We start from the raw sequence: 23,521 nt of genomic DNA on the forward strand, positions 1-23,521 counted from the left end.
GGTCCGCTGGTCAGAGTCGCCCCTCTTATTTATTTTCACCATCATCAAATCAACATTTATTTTGGTCACATACACGTGGTTAGCAGATGTTATTGGTCACATACACATGGTTAGCAGATGTTATTGGTCACATACACATGGTTAGCAGATGCTATTGGTCACGTACACATGGTTAGCAGATGTTATTGGTCACATACACGTGGTTAGCAGATGTTATTGGTCACATACACATGGTTAGCAGATGTTATTGGTCACATACACATGGTTAGCAGATGTTATTGGTCACATACACATGGTTAGCAGATGTTATTGGTCACATACACATGGTTAGCAGATGTTATTGGTCACATACACATGGTTAGCAGATGTTATTGGTCACATACACATGGTTAGCAGATGTTATTGGTCACATACACATGGTTAGCAGATGTTATTGGTCACATACACATGGTTAGCAGATGTTATTGGTTACATACACATGGTTAGCAGATGTTATTGGTCACATACACATGGTTAGCAGATGTTATTGGTCACATACACATGGTTAGCAGATGTTATTGCGAGTGTAGTGAAATGCTTGTGCGTCTAGTTCCGACCATGCAGTAATATCTAACAAGTGATATAACAATTCCACAACAATGACCTAATACACACAAGTGTAAATGAATGAATGAATGAATAAGAATATGTACATATAAATATATGGATGAGCGATGGCCGTGCGGCATAGACAGGATGCAGTAGATGGTATAGAGTACAGTATATACATATGAGATGAGTAATGTAGGGTATTTAGACTATTAAAGTGGCGTCATTTAAAGTGACTAGTGATACCTCTTATTAAATCCATTTATTAAAGTGGCTAGAGATTTGAGTCAGTGTGTTGGCAGCAGCCACTCAATGTTAGTGGTGGCTGTTTAACAGTCTGATGGCCTTGAGATAGAAGCTGTTTTTCAGTCTCTCGGTCCCAGTTTTGATGCACCTGTACTGACCTCGCCTTCTGGATGATAGCGGGGTGAACAGGCAACCTGGTCTCAGAGCATTTTGTATTATTCTGTATGTAAACCTGTAAATGTATTATTATGTTAGTTTGGCATGGTTACTTAAGGTAAAAACGGTAGGATGGTTGGTTGGGGTGCATGCTAATTAGCAACCTTTCAACTACTTAGCATGTTAGGTAACCCTAACCTTAACCCTTTTAGCTAACCTTTCCCTTAACCCATAGCCTAGCTAAAGTTAGCGAGCTAGCTAGATTTCGTAACATATTATACGTTTGCAAATTCGTAACATATTGTACATTTTGCTATTCAACGTATTCTACGTTTTGCATATTCGTAACATATAAAGCGTTTAGCAAATTAGCAACATATTGTATGTTTAACATACTGAGTAAAAGTATAAATGCAACAATGTAAGATTTGACTGAGTTACAGATCATATAGGGGGCAGCAGGTAGCCTAGTGGTTAGAGTGTTTGGCCAGTAACCGAAGGGTTGCTAGATCGAATCCCTGAGCTGATAAGGTACAAATCTGTTATTCTGCTCCTGAACAAGGCAGTTAACCCACTGTTCCTAGGCTGTCATTGTAAATAAGAATTTGTTCATTGTAAATAAGAATTTGTAATTAACTGACTTTCCTAGTTAAAAAAAAAGGCAATAATTAAATTTAAATTAATTAATCGGGCCCTAATCTATGGATTTCACATGACTGGGCAGGGGTGCAGCATAGTTTGGCATAGGCCCACCTACTTGTTTGTGTCTATTTAGACATTTTATTGACCGGTAAAAATTTGAATATGAAATGTACAGATTAGAATATGAAATGTACAGATTAGATTATGAACTGTACAGATTAGAATATGAACTGTACAGATTAGAATGTGAACTGTACAGATTAGAATGTGAACTGTACAGATTAGAATAGGAACTGTACAGATTAGAATGTGAACTGTACAGATTAGAATGTGAACTGTACAGATTAGAATATGAACTGTACAGATTAGAATATGAACTGTACAGATTAGAATATTAACTGTACAGATTAGAATATGAACTGTACAGATTAGAATATGAACTGTACAGATTAGAATATGAAATGTACAGATTAGAATATGAACTGTACAGATTAGAATATGAACTGTACAGATTAGAATATGAACTAGATGAGAGGGATACAGTGCAGAAACTGAGTGGCGGGACGGAACCACTGCTAAATGTTCCTGTTCTCCTGTCCAGCGGGTGTACTACCTCTCCCTGGAGTTCTACATGGGCAGAACCCTCCAGAACACCATGATTAACCTGGGGCTGCAGAACGCCTGTGACGAGGCCATCTACCAGGTGAGCTTGAACCTTGTAGACAGTCTACCAGGTGAGATGGAACCTTGTAAACAGTCTACCAGGTGAGATGGAACCTTGTAGACAGTCTACCAGGTAAGATGGAACCTTGTAGACAGTCTACCAGGTGAGATGGAACCTTGTAGACAGTCTACCAGGTGAGATGGAACCTTGTAGACAGTCTACCAGGTGAGATGGAACCTTGTGGACAGTCTACCAGGTGAGATGGAACCTTGTGGACAGTCTACCAGGTGAGATGGAACCTTGTGGACAGTCTACCAGGTGAGATGGAACCTTGTTAGACAGTCTACCAGGTGAGATGGAACCGTGTTAGACAGTCTACCAGGTGAGATGGAACCTTGTTAGACAGTCTACCAGGTGAGATGGAACCTTGTGGACAGTCTACCAGGTGAGATGGAACCTTGTTAGACAGTCTACCAGGTGAGATGGAACCTTGTTAGACAGTCTACCAGGTGAGATGGAACCTTGTTAGACAGTCTACCAGGTGAGATGGAACCTTGTTAGACAGTGAGTGTACAAAACATTAGGAACACCTTCTTAATATGGAGTTGCGTCCTCTTTTGTCCTCAGAACAGCCTCAATTCATCAGGACATGGACTCTACAAGGTGTCGAAAGCATTCCACAGGGATGCTGGCCCATGTTGACTCCAATGCTTTCCACAGTTGTGTCAAGTTGGCTGGTGGTGGACCATTCTTGATACATTCTTGAAACAGTTGAGCCTAAAAAAAACAAACAAACAGTGTATAGTCTACCAGCCAGGTGAGATGGAACCTTGTAGACAGTCTACCAGCCAGGTGAGATGGAACCTTGTAGACAGTCTACCAGCCAGGTGAGATGGAACCTTGTAGACAGTCTACCAGCCAGGTGAGATGGAACCTTGTAGACAGTCTACCAGCCAGGTGAGATGGAACCTTGTAGACAGTCTACCAGCCAGGTGAGATGGAACCTTGTTAGACAGTCTACCAGGTGAGATGGAACCTTGTTAGACAGTCTACCAGGTGAGATGGAACCTTGTGGACAGTCTACCAGGTGAGATGGAACCTTGTTAGACAGTCTACCAGCCAGGTGAGATGGAACCTTGTTAGACAGTCTACCAGGTGAGATGGAACCTTGTGGACAGTCTACCAGGTGAGATGGAACCTTGTTAGACAGTCTACCAGGTACCAGTCTACCAGTCTACCAGCCAGGTGAGATGGACCTGGGAGACAGTCTACCAGCCAGGTGAGATGGAACCTTGTAGACAGTCTACCAGCCAGGTGAGATGGAACCTTGTAGACAGTCTACCAGCCAGGTGAGATGGACCTGGGAGACGTCAGGGACACACCGGCATGTCTGCAGGCAGAAACGACTAGTGCCACAGGAAAACAAGCTTTCTTATAAGAGACAGACTTTCTCAAGAACCGTGACAGCATGACTAACACACAACCTTAGTCATTACTTTTATCAACTTTGATTGTCAACTAATGCATGAGCTCAAACACATGATTGGACACTAAAAGCCTAGTTTACACCTTGCGTACACAACGCAAGAACGCTTCGCAAGATGGCGATCCTGCACAGAGTTATGAATTGCAGGACTGAACATGTCTGCGTAGCTTTGCTAAGCTACGCAACGCTATTTAGGGTAGCTACTTGTGGGGTATAAACTAGCCTCCTGGGGGACTGTGAGTATATAAACTAGCCTTTTAATATGGGACTGTGAGTTGAGCGAACTGATTTGAGTTGTTTTTTATGTCTGTCATGTAGCTGGGTTTGGACATGGAGGATCTGGAGGAGATGGAGGAGGATGCAGGGCTGGGGAACGGAGGCCTGGGCAGACTGGCAGGTACAGTACCAAGATCCATGTGTCTGTCTGTCTGTCAGTGTGTGTTAGGATGCTGTTGGCTCACCAGAACAGGAAGTTTACTCAACCCTAGGAGGCTGCTGTTGGCTCACCAGAACAGGAAGTTTACTCAACCCTAGGAGGCTGCTGTTGGCTCACCAGAACAGGAAGTTTACTCAACCTAGGAGGCTGCTGTAGGCTGGCTGTCCGCATCAACGCGAGGAGGCTGTCCACCACTAGGAGGCTGTCCGCCCCACCACCACCACCACTAGGAGGCTGTCCGCCCCACCACCACCACCACTAAGAGGCTGTCCCGCCCCACCACCACCACCACTAGGAGGCTGTCCCGCCCCACCACCACCACCACTAGGAGGCTGTCCCGCCCCATCACCACCACCACTAAGAGGCAGTCCCGCCCCACCACCACCACCACTAGGAGGCTGTCCCGCCCCACCACCACCACCACTAGGAGGCTGTTCCGCCCCACCACCACCACCACTAGGAGGCTGTCCGCCCCACCACCACCACCACTAGGAGGCTGTCCCGCCCCACCACCACCACCACTAGGAGGCTGTCCCGCCCCACCACCACCACTAGGAGGCTGTCCGGCCCCACCACCACCACTAGGAGGCTGTCCGCCCCACCACCACCACCACTAGGAGGCTGTCCGCCCCACCACCACCACCACTAAGAGGCTGTCCGCCCCACCACCACCACTAGGAGGCTGTCCGCCCCACCACCACCACTAGGAGGCTGTCCCGTCCCACCACCACCACTAGGAGGCTGTCCGCCCCACCACCACCACCACTAGGAGGCTGTCCCGTCCCACCACCACCACTAGGAGGCTGTCCGCCCCACCACCACTAAGAGGCTGTCCGCCCCACACCACCACCACTAGGAGGCTGTCCCGCCCCACCACCACCACCACTAGGAGGCTGTCCCGACCCACCACCACCACCACCAGGAGGCTGTCCCGCCCCACCACCACCACTAGGAGGCTGTCCCGCCCCACCACCACCACTACTAGGAGGCTGTCCCGCCCCACCACCACCACCACTAGGAGGCTGTCCCGCCCCACCACCACCACCACTAGGAGGCTGTCCCGCCCCACCACCACCACCACTAGGAGGCTGTCCCGCCCCACCACCACCACCACCAGGAGGCTGTCCGCAGCAACACCACCACCACTAGGAGGCTGTCCCGCCCCACCACCACCACTAAGAGGCTGTCCCGCCCCACCACCACCACCACCAGGAGGCTGTCCGCCCCACCACCACCACCACTAGGAGGCTGTCCCGGCCCACCTCCACCACCACCACTAGGAGGCTGTCCCGCCCCACCACCACAACTAGGAGGCTGTCCCGCCCCATCACCACCACCACCAATTGGAGGCTGTCCCGCCCCACCACCACCACTAGGAGGCTGTCCGCCCCACCACCACTAAGAGGCTGTCCGCCCCACCACCACCACCACTAAGAGGCTGTCCGCCCCACCACCACCACCACTAGGAGGCTGTCCCGTCCCACCACCACCACCAGGAGGCTGTCCCGCCCCATCACCACCACCACTAGGAGGCTGTCCCGTCCCACCACCACCACTAGGAGGCTGTCCGCCCCACCACCACTAGGAGGCTGTCCCGCCCCACCACCACCACTAGGAGGCTGTCCCGCCCCACCACCACTAGGAGGCTGTCCCGCCCCACCACCACTAGGAGGCTGTCCCGCCCCACCACCACTAGGAGGCTGTCCCGCCCCACCACCACTAGGAGGCTGTCCGTCCCACCACCACCACTAGGAGGCTGTCCCGCCCCACCAGCACCACCACTAGGAGGCTGTTCCGTCCCACCACCACCACCACTAGGAGGCTGTTCCCCCCCACCACCACCACTAGGAGGCTGTTCCCCCCCACCACCACCACTAGGAGGCTGTTCCCCACCACCACCACTAGGAGGCTGTTCCCCACCACCACCACTAGGAGGCTGTTCCCCACCACTAGGAGGCTGTTCCCCACCACCACCACTAGGAGGCTGTTCCCCACCACCACCACTAGGAGGCTGTTCCGTCCCACCACCACCACCACTAGGAGGCTGTCCCGCCCCACCAACACCACCACTAGGAGGCTGTCCCACCCCATCACCACCACCACCACTAGGAGGCTGTCCCACCCCATCACCACCACCACCACTAGGAGGCTGTCCCGCCCCATCACCACCACCACCACTAGGAGGCTGTCCCGCCCCATCACCACCACCACCACTAGGAGGCTGTCCCGCCCCATCACCACCACCACCACTAGGAGGCTGTCCCGCCCCACCACCACCACCACTAGGAGGCTGCCCCCCCCACCACCACCACTAGGAGGCTGTCCCCCCCACCACCACTAGGAGGCTGTCCGCCCCATCACCACCACCACCACTAGGAGGCTGTTCCGCCCCATCACCACCACCACCACTAGGAGGCTGTCCGCCCCACCACCACCACTAGGAGGCTGTCCCGCCCCACCACCACTAGGAGGCTGTCCGCCCCATCACCACCACCACCACTAGGAGGCTGTTCCGCCCCATCACCACCACCACCACTAGGAGGCTGTCCGCCCCATCACCACCACCACCACTAGGAGGCTGTTCCGCCCCATCACCACCACCACAACTAGGAGGCTGTCCACCCCATCACCACCACCACCACTAGGAGGCTGTCCGCCCCATCACCACCACCACCACTAGGAGGCTGTCCCGCCCCACCACCACCAGGAGGCTGTCCCGCCCCACCACCACCAGGAGGCTGTCCGCCCCACCACCACCAGGAGGCTGTCCGCCCCACCACCACCACCACTAGGAGGCTGTCCGCCCCACCACCACCACCACTAAGAGGCTGTCCGCCCCACCACCACCACTAGGAGGCTGTCCGCCCCACCACCACCACTAGGAGGCTGTCCCGTCCCACCACCACCACTAGGAGGCTGTCCGCCCCACCACCACCACCACTAGGAGGCTGTCCCGTCCCACCACCACCACTAGGAGGCTGTCCGCCCCACCACCACTAAGAGGCTGTCCGCCCCACCACCACCACCACTAGGAGGCTGTCCCGCCCCACCACCACCACCACTAGGAGGCTGTCCCGACCCACCACCACCACCACCAGGAGGCTGTCCCGCCCCACCACCACCACTAGGAGGCTGTCCCGCCCCACCACCACCACTAGGAGGCTGTCCCGCCCCACCACCACCACCACTAGGAGGCTGTCCCGCCCCACCACCACCACCACTAGGAGGCTGTCCCGCCCCACCACCACCACCACCAGGAGGCTGTCCGCAGCAACACCACCACCACCACCAGGAGGCTGTCCGCAGCAACACCACCACCACTAGGAGGCTGTCCCGCCCCACCACCACCACCACTAAGAGGCTGTCCCGCCCCACCACCACCACCACCAGGAGGCTGTCCGCCCCACCACCACCACCACTAGGAGGCTGTCCCGGCCCACCTCCACCACCACCACTAGGAGGCTGTCCCGGCCCACCTCCACCACCACCACTAGGAGGCTGTCCCGCCCCACCACCACAACTAGGAGGCTGTCCCGCCCCATCACCACCACCACCAATTGGAGGCTGTCCCGCCCCACCACCACCACTAGGAGGCTGTCCGCCCCACCACCACCACCACTAAGAGGCTGTCCGCCCCACCACCACCACCACTAGGAGGCTGTCCGCCCCACCACCACCACCACTAGGAGGCTGTCCCGTCCCACCACCACCACCACTAGGAGGCTGTCCCGTCCCACCACCAACACCACTAGGAGGCTGTCCCGCCCCTCCACCACCACCAGGAGGCTGTCCCGCCCCACCACCACCACCAGGAGGCTGTCCCGCCCCATCACCACCACCACTAGGAGGCTGTCCCGTCCCACCACCACCACTAGGATGCTGTCCCGCCCCACCACCACTAGGAGGCTGTCCCGCCCCACCACCACTAGGAGGCTGTCCGTCCCACCACCACCACTAGGAGGCTGTCCGTCCCACCACCACCACTAGGAGGCTGTCCCGCCCCACCAGCACCACCACTAGGAGGCTGTTCCGCCCCACCACCACCACCACTAGGAGGCTGTTCCCCCCCACCACCACCACTAGGAGGCTGTTCCCCACCACCACCACTAGGAGGCTGTTCCCCACCACCACCACAAGGAGGCTGTTCCCCACCACCACCACTAGGAGGCTGTTCCCCACCACCACCACTAGGAGGCTGTTCCGTCCCACCACCACCACCACTAGGAGGCTGTCCCGCCCCACCAACACCACCACTAGGAGGCTGTCCCACCCCATCACCACCACCACCACTAGGAGGCTGTCCCACCCCATCACCACCACCACCACTAGGAGGCTGTCCCACCCCATCACCACCACCACCACTAGGAGGCTGTCCCGCCCCATCACCACCACCACCACTAGGAGGCTGTCCCGCCCCATCACCACCACCACCACTAGGAGGCTGACCCGCCCCACCACCACCACCACTAGGAGGCTGCCACGCCCCATCACCACTAGGAGGCTGCCCCCCCCACCACCACCACTAGGAGGCTGTCCCGCCCCACCACCACTAGGAGGCTGTCCGCCCCATCACCACCACCACCACTAGGAGGCTGTTCCGCCCCATCACCACCACCACCACTAGGAGGCTGTCCGCCCCACCACCACCACTAGGAGGCTGTCCCGCCCCACCACCACTAGGAGGCTGTCCGCCCCATCACCACCACCACCACTAGGAGGCTGTCCGCCCCATCACCACCACCACCACTAGGAGGCTGTTCCGCCCCATCACCACCACCACCACTAGGAGGCTGTCCGCCCCATCACCACCACCACCACTAGGAGGCTGTTCCGCCCCATCACCACCACCACCACTAGGAGGCTGTTCCGCCCCATCACCACCACCACCACTAGGAGGCTGTTCCGCCCCATCACCACCACCACCACTAGGAGGCTGTCCCGCCCCATCACCACCACCACCACTAGGAGGCTGTCCCGCCCCATCACCACCACCACCACTAGGAGGCTGTCCCGCCCCATCACCACCACCACCACTAGGAGGCTGTCCCGCCCCATTACCACCACCACCACTAGGAGGCTGTCCCGCCCCATCACCACCACCACCACTAGGAGGCTGTCCCGCCCCATCACCACCACCACCACTAGGAGGCTGTCCCGCCCCATTACCACCACCACCACTAGGAGGCTGCCCCGCCCCACCACCACTAGGAGGCTGTCCGCCCCACCACCACCACCACTAGGAGGCTGTCCCGCCCCACCACCACTAGGAGGCTGTCCGCCCCACCACCACCACCACTAGGAGGCTGTCCCGCCCCACCACCACTAGGAGGCTGTCCGCCCCCACCACCACCACTAGGAGGCTGTCCCGCCCCACCACCACCACTAGGAGGCTGTTCCCCCCCCACCACCACCACTAGGAGGCTGTTCCGCCTCACCACCACCACCACTAGGATGCTGTTCCCCCCCACCACCACCACTAGGAGGCTGTTCCGCCCCACCACCACCACTAGGAGGCTGTTCCCCCCCACCACCACCACTAGGAGGCTGTTCCGCCCCACCACCACCACTAGGAGGCTGTTCCGCCCCACCACCACCACTAGGAGGCTGTTCCGCCCCACCACCACCACTAGGAGGCTGTCCCGCCCCACCACCACCACCAGGAGGCTGTCCGCACCACCACCACCAGGAGGCTGTCCGCCCCACCACCACCACCAGGAGGCTGTCCGCACCACCACCACCAGGAGGCTGTCCCGCCCCACCACCACCACCACCAGGAGGCTGTCCGCACCACCACCACCAGGAGGCTGTCCCGCCCCACCACCAGGAGGCTGTCCGCACCACCACCACCAGGAGGCTGTCCCGCCCCACCACCACCACCACTAGGAGGCTGTCCCGCCCCATCACCACCACCACCACTAGGAGGCTGTCCCGCCCCATCACCACCACCACCACTAGGAGGCTGTCCCGCCCCATTACCACCACCACCACTAGGAGGCTGCCCCGCCCCACCACCACTAGGAGGCTGTCCGCCCCACCACCACCACCACTAGGAGGCTGTCCCGCCCCACCACCACTAGGAGGCTGTCCGCCCCACCACCACCACCACTAGGAGGCTGTCCCGCCCCACCACCACTAGGAGGCTGTCCGCCCCCACCACCACCACTAGGAGGCTGTCCCGCCCCACCACCACCACTAGGAGGCTGTTCCCCCCCCACCACCACCACTAGGAGGCTGTTCCGCCTCACCACCACCACCACTAGGAGGCTGTTCCCCCCCACCACCACCACTAGGAGGCTGTTCCGCCCCACCACCACCACTAGGAGGCTGTTCCCCCCCACCACCACCACTAGGAGGCTGTTCCGCCCCACCACCACCACTAGGAGGCTGTTCCGCCCCACCACCACCACTAGGAGGCTGTTCCGCCCCACCACCACCACTAGGAGGCTGTCCCGCCCCACCACCACCACCAGGAGGCTGTCCGCACCACCACCACCAGGAGGCTGTCCGCCCCACCACCACCACCACCACCACCACCAGGAGGCTGTCCGCACCACCACCACCAGGAGGCTGTCCCGCCCCACCACCACCACCACCAGGAGGCTGTCCGCACCACCACCACCAGGAGGCTGTCCCGCCCCACCACCAGGAGGCTGTCCGCACCACCACCACCAGGAGGCTGTCCCGCCCCACCACCACCACCACTAGGAGGCTGTCCCGCCCCACCACCACCACCACTAGGACGCTGTCCGCCCCACCACCACCACCACTAGGAGGCTGTCCCGCCCAACCACCACCACCACTAGGAGGCTGTCCGCCCCACCACCACCACTAGGAGGCTGTCCCGCCCCACCACCACCACCAATAGGAGGCTGTCCCGTCCCACCACCCCCACCAGGAGGCTGTCCGCCCCACCACCCCCACCAGGAGGCTGTCCGCCCCACCACCCCCACCAGGAGGCTGTCCGCCCCACCACCCCCACCAGGAGGCTGTCCGCCCCACCACCCCCACCAGGAGGCTGTCTGCCCCACCACCCCCACCAGGAGGCTGTCCGCCCCACCACCACCACCAGGAGGCTGTCCGCCCCACCATCACCACCAGGAGGCTGTCCGCCCCACCACCACCAGGAGGCTGTCCCGCCCCACCACCACCACCAGGAGGCTGTCCGCCCCACCACCACCACCACTAGGAGGCTGTCCCGCCCCACCACCACCACTAGGAGGCTGTCCCGCCCCACCACCACCACCACTAGGAGGCTGTCCCGCCCCACCACCACCACCACTAGGAGGCTGTCCGCCCCACCACCACCACCACTAGGAGGCTGTCCCGCCCCACCACCACCACCACTTATCCCTGTACTACACCATACTTCATCCATACAGTTTGTCTTGACATCCACTGTGTCTGTATCCTTCATCCAATAAACGTAGTTTTTCTATTGAACATTTACATGATTTTGTCCTGTATATATGTGTGTGTGTGTGTGTGTGTGTGTGTGTGTGTGTGTGTGTGTGTGTGTGTGTATATATAATATAGCATGTTTCCTGGACTCGATGGCTACCCTGGGTCTGGCAGCGTACGGTTACGGCATCCGTTATGAATATGGGATCTTCAATCAGAAGATCAAGGAAGGTTGGCAGGTAATATCCACAACACTTTTAAACACTTTCCACTGCATAAATCTACTGCATTTAAAGGGACAATCTGGGATTGCTACATCCATTTTTTTTTTGTACTTGTAAATTATTTATACAGCGAGTTCCAACTGTATTGGGACAGTGACCCATTTGTTGTTGTTTTTGGCTCTGTACTCCAGCACTTTGGGTTTTAAATTTGATGTAATAAAGTGCAGACTGACAGCTTTAATTTGAGGTTATTTTCATCCATATCTGGTGAACCGATTTATATATGACAGCACTATTCGGTCATTCACATTAAAGTAGTAAAAAGTATAGTCTTATATTCCTAGCATGCAATGTCTACATCAAGCTTGTAACTCTGTTGTGTTTCAGATTATTCTGTGCCCAATACAAATGAATGGTAAATAATGTATAGAGGCCCTTTTAATTGTAAATAAGAATAGAATATGTTTTCTAAACACTTCTACATGAATGTGGATGTTACCATGATTACAGATCATCCTGAATGAATCATGAAATAATGATGAGTGAGAAAGTTAGACGCACAACTATCATACCCAAAAAACATTTCAATCTGTCACCTTTTCAATATCGGGTGATTAGCATTTTTTTTTTTGGGGGGTGTCACACCCTGACCATAGTTTGCTTTGTATGTTTCTATGTTTTGTTTGGTCAGGGTGTGATCTGAGTGGGCATTCTATGTTACATGTCTAGTTTGTCTATTTCTATGTTTGGCCTGATATGGTTCTCAATCAGATGCAGGTGTTAGTCATTGTCTCTGATTGGGAACCATATTTAGGTAGCCTGTTTGGTGTTGGGTTTTGTGGGTGATTGTTCCTGTCTCCGTGTTAGTTTGCACCAGATAGGGCTGGTTTCGGTTTTTCACGTTTCTTGTTTTTGTAGATTGTTCTATTTTCATCTTTATTAAAGATGTATCAAAATAACCACGCTGCGTTTTGGTCTGCCTCTCTTTCACCAGAAGAGAACCGTGACACTTAAAAGTATTATTCAAAGTAGGAAAATCAACAACAATAAAATGTAGGCTACCATATTCATATGTGTTCATAACGACAGATTTCCTAATATAATTCTGGTTCGGTTTTCCATGTTTGTTGTTTTGTATTCTGTTCATGTTTAGTTGTCTTATTAAAAAACATGAATAGTAACCACGCTGCATTTTGGTCCTCCTCTCCTTCAACTCAAGAAAACCGTTACAGTATGATAAAGATTTCATTATTTGCAGTACACTCTCATTTCTAAAACGCTTTGTGCCTCGTCACTTCAGTCAATGAATAATCAGTACAATCAGGTGTCAGCGTTCTAAACTACACAGGCCAAATTCAAAAGGGCAAAACCCCTCAGCCGTGTATAGAAGGTACTGTAGGTCATTATCAGAGTCTTAACAAAAGGGCAACAACACAATAGCTTTCTCAACCTCTGAGCCAACCACCGGCAACAGGCACTCTCTGTGTCCCAAATGGCACCCTATTCCCTACGTAGTGCACTACTTTTGACTGGGGGGGGGGGGGGGGGGGGGGGGGCTGTGGTCAAAAGCAGTGCACTATATAGGGAATAGGGTGCCGTTTGGGACACAGACATTGTTACACTATGGCAACAGAGAAAATGAGGCAGTTGGCAGCAACTTCCATTCCTGTTAATGATTGGTCAACACTGCATGCCTGGGTTCAAAAACGATTCTAAAACCATTTAAAATACTTCATATGTGTTTGATTGAGCCTGTCTGGTGCAATGGAATCAATAGAATAGTTGCCAAAGTGCAAACCCCACCCATCTGGCACTCCAGGCAGACTAGAGCAAACGCTCAAAGTATTTGAAAGATTTCAAATAGTATTTAAACCCAGTTCCGCAACATTGTGGTGGCCCACTTCCTCTCTCTCACCGTCCAGCCTGGATTCAAATAAGCAAAGCTTGATGATGAGTTGGGTCTTTGAATTAGCTGTTTAGTGCTAAGGCAACAAAAACTAAACGTGCTCCCGGGGGGGGGGGGGGGGGGGACCAAGTTTGAGAAACCCTGCCCTAGAGGGCTGTCTAAATCTTTCTTAATTTAATTATTTTATTCAGCCAGGATAATCCACTCAGTAACACTGGCCTCTTCAAAGAGTTTAGTCTGCAGAGGCTTAACATACTCTCAATATGAACTGCCTTCTGTACCTACTACTATATATACTATAATACTACTATAGTATAATACTATTATACATACTATACTACTACGGTTGAAGTCGGGAGTTTACATACACCTTAGCCAAATACATTTAAACTCAGTTTTTCACAATTCCTGACATTTAATCCTAGTAAAAATTCCCTGTCATAGGTCAGCTAGGATCACCACTTTATTTTAAGAATGTGAAATGTCAGAATAATTGTAGAAAAGGATTTATTTCAGATTTTACTTCTTTCATCACATTCCCAGTGGGTCAGAAGTTTACACACACTCAATTAGGATTTGATAGCATTGCCTTTAAAATGTTTAACTTGGGCAAACGTTTCGGGTAGCCTTCCACAAGCTTCCCACAATAAGTTGGGTGAATTTTGGCCCATTCCTCCTGACAACGCTGGTGTAACTGTTTTAATGACTCCAACCTAAGTGTATGTAAACTTCTGACTTCAACTGAATATTATAATGCTGACTTCAACTGAATATTAGAATGCTACTATACTAGAATACTACTATACTATAATATACAGTACCATCCAAAAGTTTAGACAGCTACTCATTCAAGGGTTTTTCTTTATGTTTACTATTTTCTACATTGTAGCATAATAGTGAAGACATCAAGACTATGAAATAACACAGGTGGAATCATGTAGTAACCAAAAAATGTGTTAAACATGTCAAAATATTTTATATTTGAGATTCTTGATATAGCCACCCTTTGCCTTGATGACAGCTTTGCATACTCTTGGCATTCTCTCAACCAGCTTCATGAGGTAGTCACCTGGAATGCATTTCAATTAACAGGTGTGCCTTGTTAAAAGTTAATTTGTGGAATTTCTTTCCTTAATAATGTATTTGAGCCAATCAGTTGTGTTGTGAGAAGGTAGGGGTGGTATACAGAAGATAGCCCTAATCGGTGAAAGACCAAGTACATATTATGGCAAGAACAGCTCAAATAAGCAAAGAGAAATGACAGTCCATTACTTAAAGACACGAAGGAAAACCCTGGAATGAGTAGCTGTGTCCAAACGTTTTGACTGGTACTGTGTATACTATACTACTGCTATACTATAATACTACTATACTACTACCACTATAATATAATACTACTATACTACTGATATATTATACTACTACTATACTACTACTATGATATAATACTACTGCTATAATATAATACTACTATACTACTGATATATTATACTACTACTATACTACTACTATGATATAATACTACTACTCTACTATACCACTGCTATACTATAATACTACTACTATACTACTACTATAATATAATACTGATATACTATAATACTACCATACTATACTACTGCTGTACTATAATGCTACTATACTATACTACTGCTATACTATAATACTACCATACTACTACTATAATATAATACTACTGCTATAATATAATACTACTGCTATACTATAATACTACCATGCTACTACTATAATATAATACTACTACTATAATATAATACTACCGCTATACTATAATACTACTATACTATAACATAATACCACTACTATACTACTGCGATACTACTATACTACTACTATAATATAATACTACTACTATACTATAATACCGCTATACTATAATAATACTACTATAATATAATACTACTACTATACTATAATACTACCATACTATACTACTGCTATACTATACTGCTACTATAATATAATACTACTACCATAAAACTACCATACTACTGCTATACTATAATGCTACTATACTACTACTATAATATAATACTACTACTATACTGCTGCTATACTGTAATGCTACCATACTACTACTATAATATAATACTACTATACTATACTATAGTACTACATACTATACTACTGCTATACTATAATGATACTATACTACTACTATAATATAATACTACTACTATACTATAATACTGATATACCATAATACTACCATACTATACTACTGCTATACTATAATGCTACTATACTACTACTATAATATAATACTACTACTATACTGCTGCTATACTGTAATGCTACCATACTACTACTATAATACAATACTACTACTATACTATAATACTACCATATTATACTACTGCTATACTATAATGCTACTATACTACTACTATACTATAATACTACTACTATACTATAATACTGCTATACTATAATACTACCATGCTGTAATACCGCTACTATACTATAATGCTACTATACTACTACTATAATATAATGCTACTACTATACTATAATACTACCATACTATACTACTGCTATACTATAATGCTACTATACTACTACTATAATATAATACTACTACTATACTATAATACTACCATACTATACTACTGCTATACTATAATGCTACTATACTACTAATATAATATAATACTACTACTGTACTATACTACTGCTATACTATCATGCTACTATACTACTACTATAATATAATACTACTACTATACTATAATACTGATATACTATAATACCGCTACTATACTAGCATACTATCATTCCACTATACTATAATACTACTACTATGCTATGCTGCTACTATACTATAATGCTACGATACTATGATGCTACTATAATATAATACTACTACTATACTACAGATATACTATAATGCTACTATAATATAATACTACTACTATACTATAATACTACCATACTATACTACTGCTGTACTATAATGCTACTATACTATACTACTGCTATACTATAATACTACTATACTACTACTATAATATAATACTACTGCTATACTATAATACTACCATGCTACTACTATAATAAAATACTACTACTATAATATAATACTACTGCTATACTATAATACTACTATACTATAACATAATACCACTACTATACTACTGCGATACTACTATACTACTACTATAATATAATACTACTACTATACTATAATACCGCTATACTATAATAATACTACTATAATATAATACTACTACTATACTATAATACTACCATACTATACTACTGCTATACTATACTGCTACTATAATATAATACTACTACCATAACACTACCATACTACTGCTATACTATAATGCTACTATACTACTACTATAATATAATACTACTACTATACTGCTGCTATACTGTAATGCTACCATACTACTACTATAATATAATACTACTACTATACTATAGTACTACATACTATACTACTGCTATACTATAATGATACTATACTACTACTATAATATAATACTACTACTATACTATAATACTGATATACTATAATACTACCATACTATACTACTGCTATACTATAATGCTACTATACTACTACTATAATATAATACTACTACTATACTGCTGCTATACTGTAATGCTACCATACTACTACTATAATATAATACTACTACTATACTATAATACTACCATACTATACTACTGCTATACTATAATGCTACTATACTACTACTATACTATAATACTACTACTATACTATAATACTGCTATACTATACTACTACCATACTGTAATACCGCTACTATACTATAATGCTACTATACTACTACTATACTATAATACTACTACTATACTATAATACTACCATACTATACTACCGCTATACTATAATGCTACTATACTACTACTATAATATAATACTACTACTATACTATAATACTACCATACTATACTACTGTTATACTATAATGCTACTATACTACTAATATAATATAATGCTACTGCTATACTATACTACTGCTATACTATCATGCAACTATACTACTACTATAATATAATACTACTACTATACTATAATACCGATATACTATAATACCGCTACTATACTATCATACTATCATTCCACTATACTATAATACTACTACTATGCTATGCTGCTACTATACTATAATGCTACGATACTATGATGCTACTATAATATAATACTACTACTATACTACAGCTATACTATAATGCTGCTATAATATAATACTACTACTATACTATAATACTACTACCATACTATAATACTACTGCTGTACTATAATACTACTGTAATACAATACCACTACTATACTATAATACTACTATTATATAGTACTACTATAATATAATACTACTACTATACTATAATGCTGCTATGCTATAATACTACTACCATACTATATATAATACTACAGCTATACTATAATGCTACTATAATACAATACTACTACTATACTATAGTACTACTAGTATATAATACTACTATAATATAATACTACTACTATACTATAATAATACTGCCGCTATACTATACCACTACCACTGTACTATAATATTACTATAATATAATACTACTACTATACTATAATGCTAATATACTATAACACTACTGTACTATAATACTACTATGCTATAATACTACTACGCTACTATAATACTAGTATAATATAATACTACTACCATACTATAATGCTACTATAGTATAACAATACTATAATCCTGTAATGCTACCATAATATAATAATACTACTATACTATAATACTACTATACTGCTACTATACTACACTACTACTATAATATACTACTACAATATAATGCTATTATAATATAATACTAATACTATACTATAATACCACTATGCTATAATACCACTATACTATAATACTACTATAACATAAAACTGCCACTATACTATAATGCTACTATAATATAATACTACTACTATACTATAATACTACCGTGCTATAATACTACTACTATACCATAATACTACTATACTATAATACTACTGCTATACTACAATACTACTGCTATACTATAATACTACCGCTATACTATAAAACTACCGCTATACTATAATACTACTTTAATGCTATACTACTACTACTATACTACAATACTACTACTATAATAATACTAATACTATACTATAATGCTACTATGATATAATATTACTACTATACCACAATACTACTGCTATACTATACTACTGCTTTGATATAATACCAATGCTATACTATAATACTACTACTGTACTATAATACTGCTATACTATAATACTACTATACTATAATACTAGTACTATACTATAATACCACCACTATAATATAATACTACTACTTTGTACTATGAACAATTATGCTCATATCTATTGTTTCATTAGCCTGAGTGCCACTCTGTTTGTGCCATGTCTTGACAATGGGCAATGGAGTTTGCAAGAGCACAAACAGATCTGGGACCAGGCTATAGAAGGAGACAACAGATCTGGGACCAGGCTATGGTTTCGTGGTCATTTTCACTCATATTAAAAATGTTGCTTAGTCACTCTTCGATTTGAAATTCACTGTTAAATTCCTTGTTCTTAGGTGGAAGAGGCGGATGATTGGCTGCGTCATGGTAACCCCTGGGAGAAGGCCCGCCCTGAGTACATGCTACCTGTGCACTTCTACGGCAGAGTGGAGGAGTCTAAGGAAGGGGCCAGATGGGTGGATACGCAGGTATTTAATCATGATGATAATACATTTTAATTGGTAACACACTAATAATACTACTAGCAGTACTTAGTACCTGCATATCTATGGTGAGAATTGCTATGCAATTTCTATGTAACATGTCATTACATTGTAACTACACAAGTATAAGAAGACTTATGTTAAGCGTTACTGATATTTACTAGGATATAGAAATTAAAAAGTATTACCAATTATTCCCTTGCCTATGACCCTGTAGATACAGCATATCTATGATGTGTTGAGATGAATTAGTTAATTTTAAATCTCAATACTAATTCTTCCCATGCCTTGAATGTGTTATGTAGGTGGTCCTGGCCATGCCCTATGACACACCCATCCCTGGATATATGAACAACACAGTCAACACCATGAGGCTGTGGTCAGCCAGAGCTCCCAACGACTTCAACCTGAAGGACTGTTAGTGGCCAGGATGATGACCTTTACCTTTTAACCTTGCCTAATCAGAGCTAGCTCTGGTCCAGGGTGTTAGTGCGGCTTGCTAAGAATGCTTGAAGAAGGCTCAAACAAGGCTGTTTTAAAGCCCTGGACCAGAGCTAACTTGGAACTTAACTTTAGATCCGAGTACTCAGACTTTCACGTAAATTACACATTTTGTCAATGTAGGATTTATGGTGGAAAACTTAGAGTTAAGCACACAGATCTCAAGTTAGAATCCAGACCTTAATCCGGACCTTAATCCAGACCTTAATCCGGAAACCTTAATCCGAACCTTAATCCAGACCTTAATCCAGACCTTAATCCAGACCTTAATCCGGACCTTAATCCGGACCTTAATCCGAACCTTAATCCGGACCTTAATCCAGACCTTAATCCAGACCTTAATCCGGACCTTAATCCGGACCTTAATCCAGACCTTAATTCAGACCTTAATCCAGACCTTAATAGTTACAGTATTGGACGAGTGAATCTGTAACAAATTAAACTTGAAAAGCCCTTTTTTTCCCGGGGAGGTGTCATAATACCCATAAAACCTAGTGGTCAAACAGGGAAATGGTTCCAATCATTTTCCACCATTCATTTTTCCGATAGATTTTCGAAACACTTACAACCCTTATTTTGTTTCCTGTATGGTCACCCTGGCGTGATGTTTTGATGAAAATGCAAATTTCTCTCAGACAAGGTGACTTTTATCAATATATTATGCTCTATTTACTCTCAGATTTGAAAATGCTAATTAGCATTAAACTAGACATCGTGTAAGACTACAAATCCCTGCAAGCTCCTGCAAGTCATCCCTAGCTGACACCTTTGCTAAGAGGTATTAAATAGTTAATACAAAGAGATTCTTACATTTGTAGTTCTTTATGATAGCCACATTAGCAGCTAATTAGCATTTCATTTTGGCAGGGGTAAATACAGGTGAACATAAAATCATCATTATGGGTATTGTGACTCCTACTGTGGTACTCTATTCAACTCTTACCCTATGAGGTCCGGAGCCTGCTGGTTTTCTGTTCTACCTGATAATTAATTGCACACACCTGGTGTCCCAGGTATAAATCAGTCACTGATTCGAGGGGAATAAAAACATTTAAAGCAGGAGAACTAACTTTAACTTCCTCTGGTAACTTTACTAAAATTCCCAGGTATTCCAGAAATCCCTGTTGAAAGAGTACCTAAATCAGAAGGGAAAAAGATGGATATCTGGAATCCTCCAACCAGGATTTCTGAAAAACCAGGGAAGTTCCTGGTATTTTGGAGAAGTTCCTGGTATTTCGGAGAAGTTCCTGGTATTTTGCAACCCTATATGTAATTCTATGATCTCTCCTCAGTCAATGTTGGAGATTACATCCAAGCTGTTCTGGACAGGAATCTGGCGGAGAATATTTCTCGTGTCCTCTATCCCAACGATAACGTAAGTTCCGCATTGGCCACATAGGTGTGAGTCCATTTTGATACGCTGGTATATCTGTAACCTGATTCCAGATCAGGCTGTAGAGTCAACTCCTATGGACGTTGGCATAGAAATGACCGCAGGGGTTTAACCTCTTGAAACTAGGGGGCACTATTTTTAATTTTGGAATAATAACGTTCCCAAAGTAAACCGCCTATTTCTCAGGACCACATGCTAGAATATGCATATAATTGACAGCTTAGGATAGAAAACACTCTAAAGTTTCCAAAACGGTAAAAATATTGTCTGTGAGTATAACAGAACTGATAATTAGAGTCAACTCCTATGGACGTTGGCATAGAAATGACCATAGGGGTTTAACAGACAGCATAAACGCATCTGGGGACCGGCTAGTGCAGGGTTTCAGGGTTTCCTAAACTCGGGTCCACATTTTGGGTTTTGCCCCTAGTGCTAAACAGCTGATTCAACTAATCATCGAGCTTCGATCATTTCACAATCAGCTGTGTAGTGCTAGGGGCAAAAACCAAAATGGGCACCACTTGTGATCCCGAGGACTGAGTTTGGGAAACACTGGGCTAGTGTGTTTCTAACTCCTAACGACTTGATTCCTCTCCTCTTGTTGAGGGGTTGTAGTTCTTGATTCCTCTCCTTCTTCATTGTTGTAGTTCTTTGAGGGGAAGGAGCTACGCCTGAAGCAGGAGTACTTTGTGGTGGCGGCCACACTTCAGGACATCATCCGACGCTTCAAGATATCCAAGAAGGGCTCCACCGGTCCAGTGTCTTTCGACAGCTTCCCAGAGAAGGTTACTTATTGATTACCTGTGATGTGTTATCGATTTTCTATAATGTCTGATTCGCAACAAAAAAAATCTGTTTGGTTGATTGTGTTGACAGGTGGCCATCCAGTTGAATGACACTCATCCTGCGATGGCCATCCCAGAGCTCATGAGGGTCTTTGTGGACGTCGAGAAACTCGACTGGGACACGGTGCGTTTAGAGAGAGATTATTATATTGTACATTGTTATTATGATATTAAAGACATTTCTTATATGAAAATACAACTAACCTTGGCTAACTGTCATAAGTCCTAATGTGAATGTTCAGGAAACGTTTACTGTATTAGTGGAACCTGTCTCTCCTCAGGCGTGGGCCATCACCAAGCGGACCTTTGCGTACACCAATCACACGGTGCTTCCCGAGGCTCTGGAGCGCTGGCCCGTTGGCCTGCTGGAGACCCTGCTGCCCAGACACCTCCAGATCATCTACAGGATCAATCAGGGACACCTGGACGTACGTATTTACCTGAGATCACTGCTCTCTGTGTCAATACGTTGATAGTTAAATTACTTCTTTTGTTCCCCCTTACAAGACTCATAGACACTGGGGGTAGGTTACCGTAGACACTGGGGGTAGGTTACCGTAGACACTGGGGGTAGGTTACCGTAGACACTGGGGGTAGGTTACCGTAGACACTGGGGGTAGGTTACCGTAGCGTAGACACTGGGGGTAGGTTACCGTAGACACTGGGGGTAGGTTACCGTAGACACTGGGGGTAGGTTACCGTAGACACTGGGGGTAGGTTACCATAGACACTGGGGGTAGGTTACCGTAGACACTGGGGGTAGGTTACCATAGACACTGGGGGTAGGTTACCGTAGACACTGGGGGTAGGCGACCGTAGACACTGGGGGTAGGTTAACATAGACACTGGGGGTAGGTTACCGTAGACACTGGGGGTAGGTTACCGTAGACACTGGGGGTAGGTTACCGTAGACACTAGGGGTAGGTTACCGTAGACACTGGGGGTAGGTTACCGTAGACACTGGGGGTAGGTTACCGTAGACACTGGGGGTAGGTTACCGTAGACCCTGGGGGTAGGTTACCGTAGACACTGGGGGTAGGTTACCGTAGACACTGGGGGTAGGTTACCGTAGACACTGGGGGTAGGTTAACGTAGACACTGGGGGTAGGTTACCGTAGCGTAGACACTGGGGGTAGGTTACCGTAGCGTAGACACTGGGGGTAGGTTACCGTAGACACTGGGGGTAGGTTACCGTAGACACTGGGGGTAGGTTACCGTAGACACTGGGGGTAGGTTACCGTAGACACTGGGGGTAGGTTACCGTAGACACTGGGGGTAGGTT

General features: G+C 47.1%; 1 protein-coding gene across 1 annotated transcript in view; it reads left to right on the forward strand.

Annotated features, from left to right (window-relative positions):
• Positions 1-23,521, forward strand: part of LOC139375443 (phosphorylase, glycogen, liver) — a 40,692-nt gene that overhangs the window by 377 nt on the left and 16,794 nt on the right. The window contains exons 2-10 of the mRNA XM_071117233.1: positions 2,234-2,335; positions 4,101-4,179; positions 11,752-11,855; positions 19,354-19,485; positions 19,806-19,917; positions 21,294-21,376; positions 22,042-22,179; positions 22,271-22,363; positions 22,521-22,667. Of these exons, the coding sequence (XP_070973334.1) occupies positions 2,234-2,335; positions 4,101-4,179; positions 11,752-11,855; positions 19,354-19,485; positions 19,806-19,917; positions 21,294-21,376; positions 22,042-22,179; positions 22,271-22,363; positions 22,521-22,667 (990 nt within the window). The remainder of the gene's footprint in view (positions 1-2,233; positions 2,336-4,100; positions 4,180-11,751; positions 11,856-19,353; positions 19,486-19,805; positions 19,918-21,293; positions 21,377-22,041; positions 22,180-22,270; positions 22,364-22,520; positions 22,668-23,521) is intronic.

The sequence above is a fragment of the Oncorhynchus clarkii genome, chromosome 19, assembly GCF_045791955.1.
Source record: "Oncorhynchus clarkii lewisi isolate Uvic-CL-2024 chromosome 19, UVic_Ocla_1.0, whole genome shotgun sequence".
NCBI classification, from domain to species: Eukaryota; Metazoa; Chordata; class Actinopteri; order Salmoniformes; family Salmonidae; genus Oncorhynchus; species Oncorhynchus clarkii.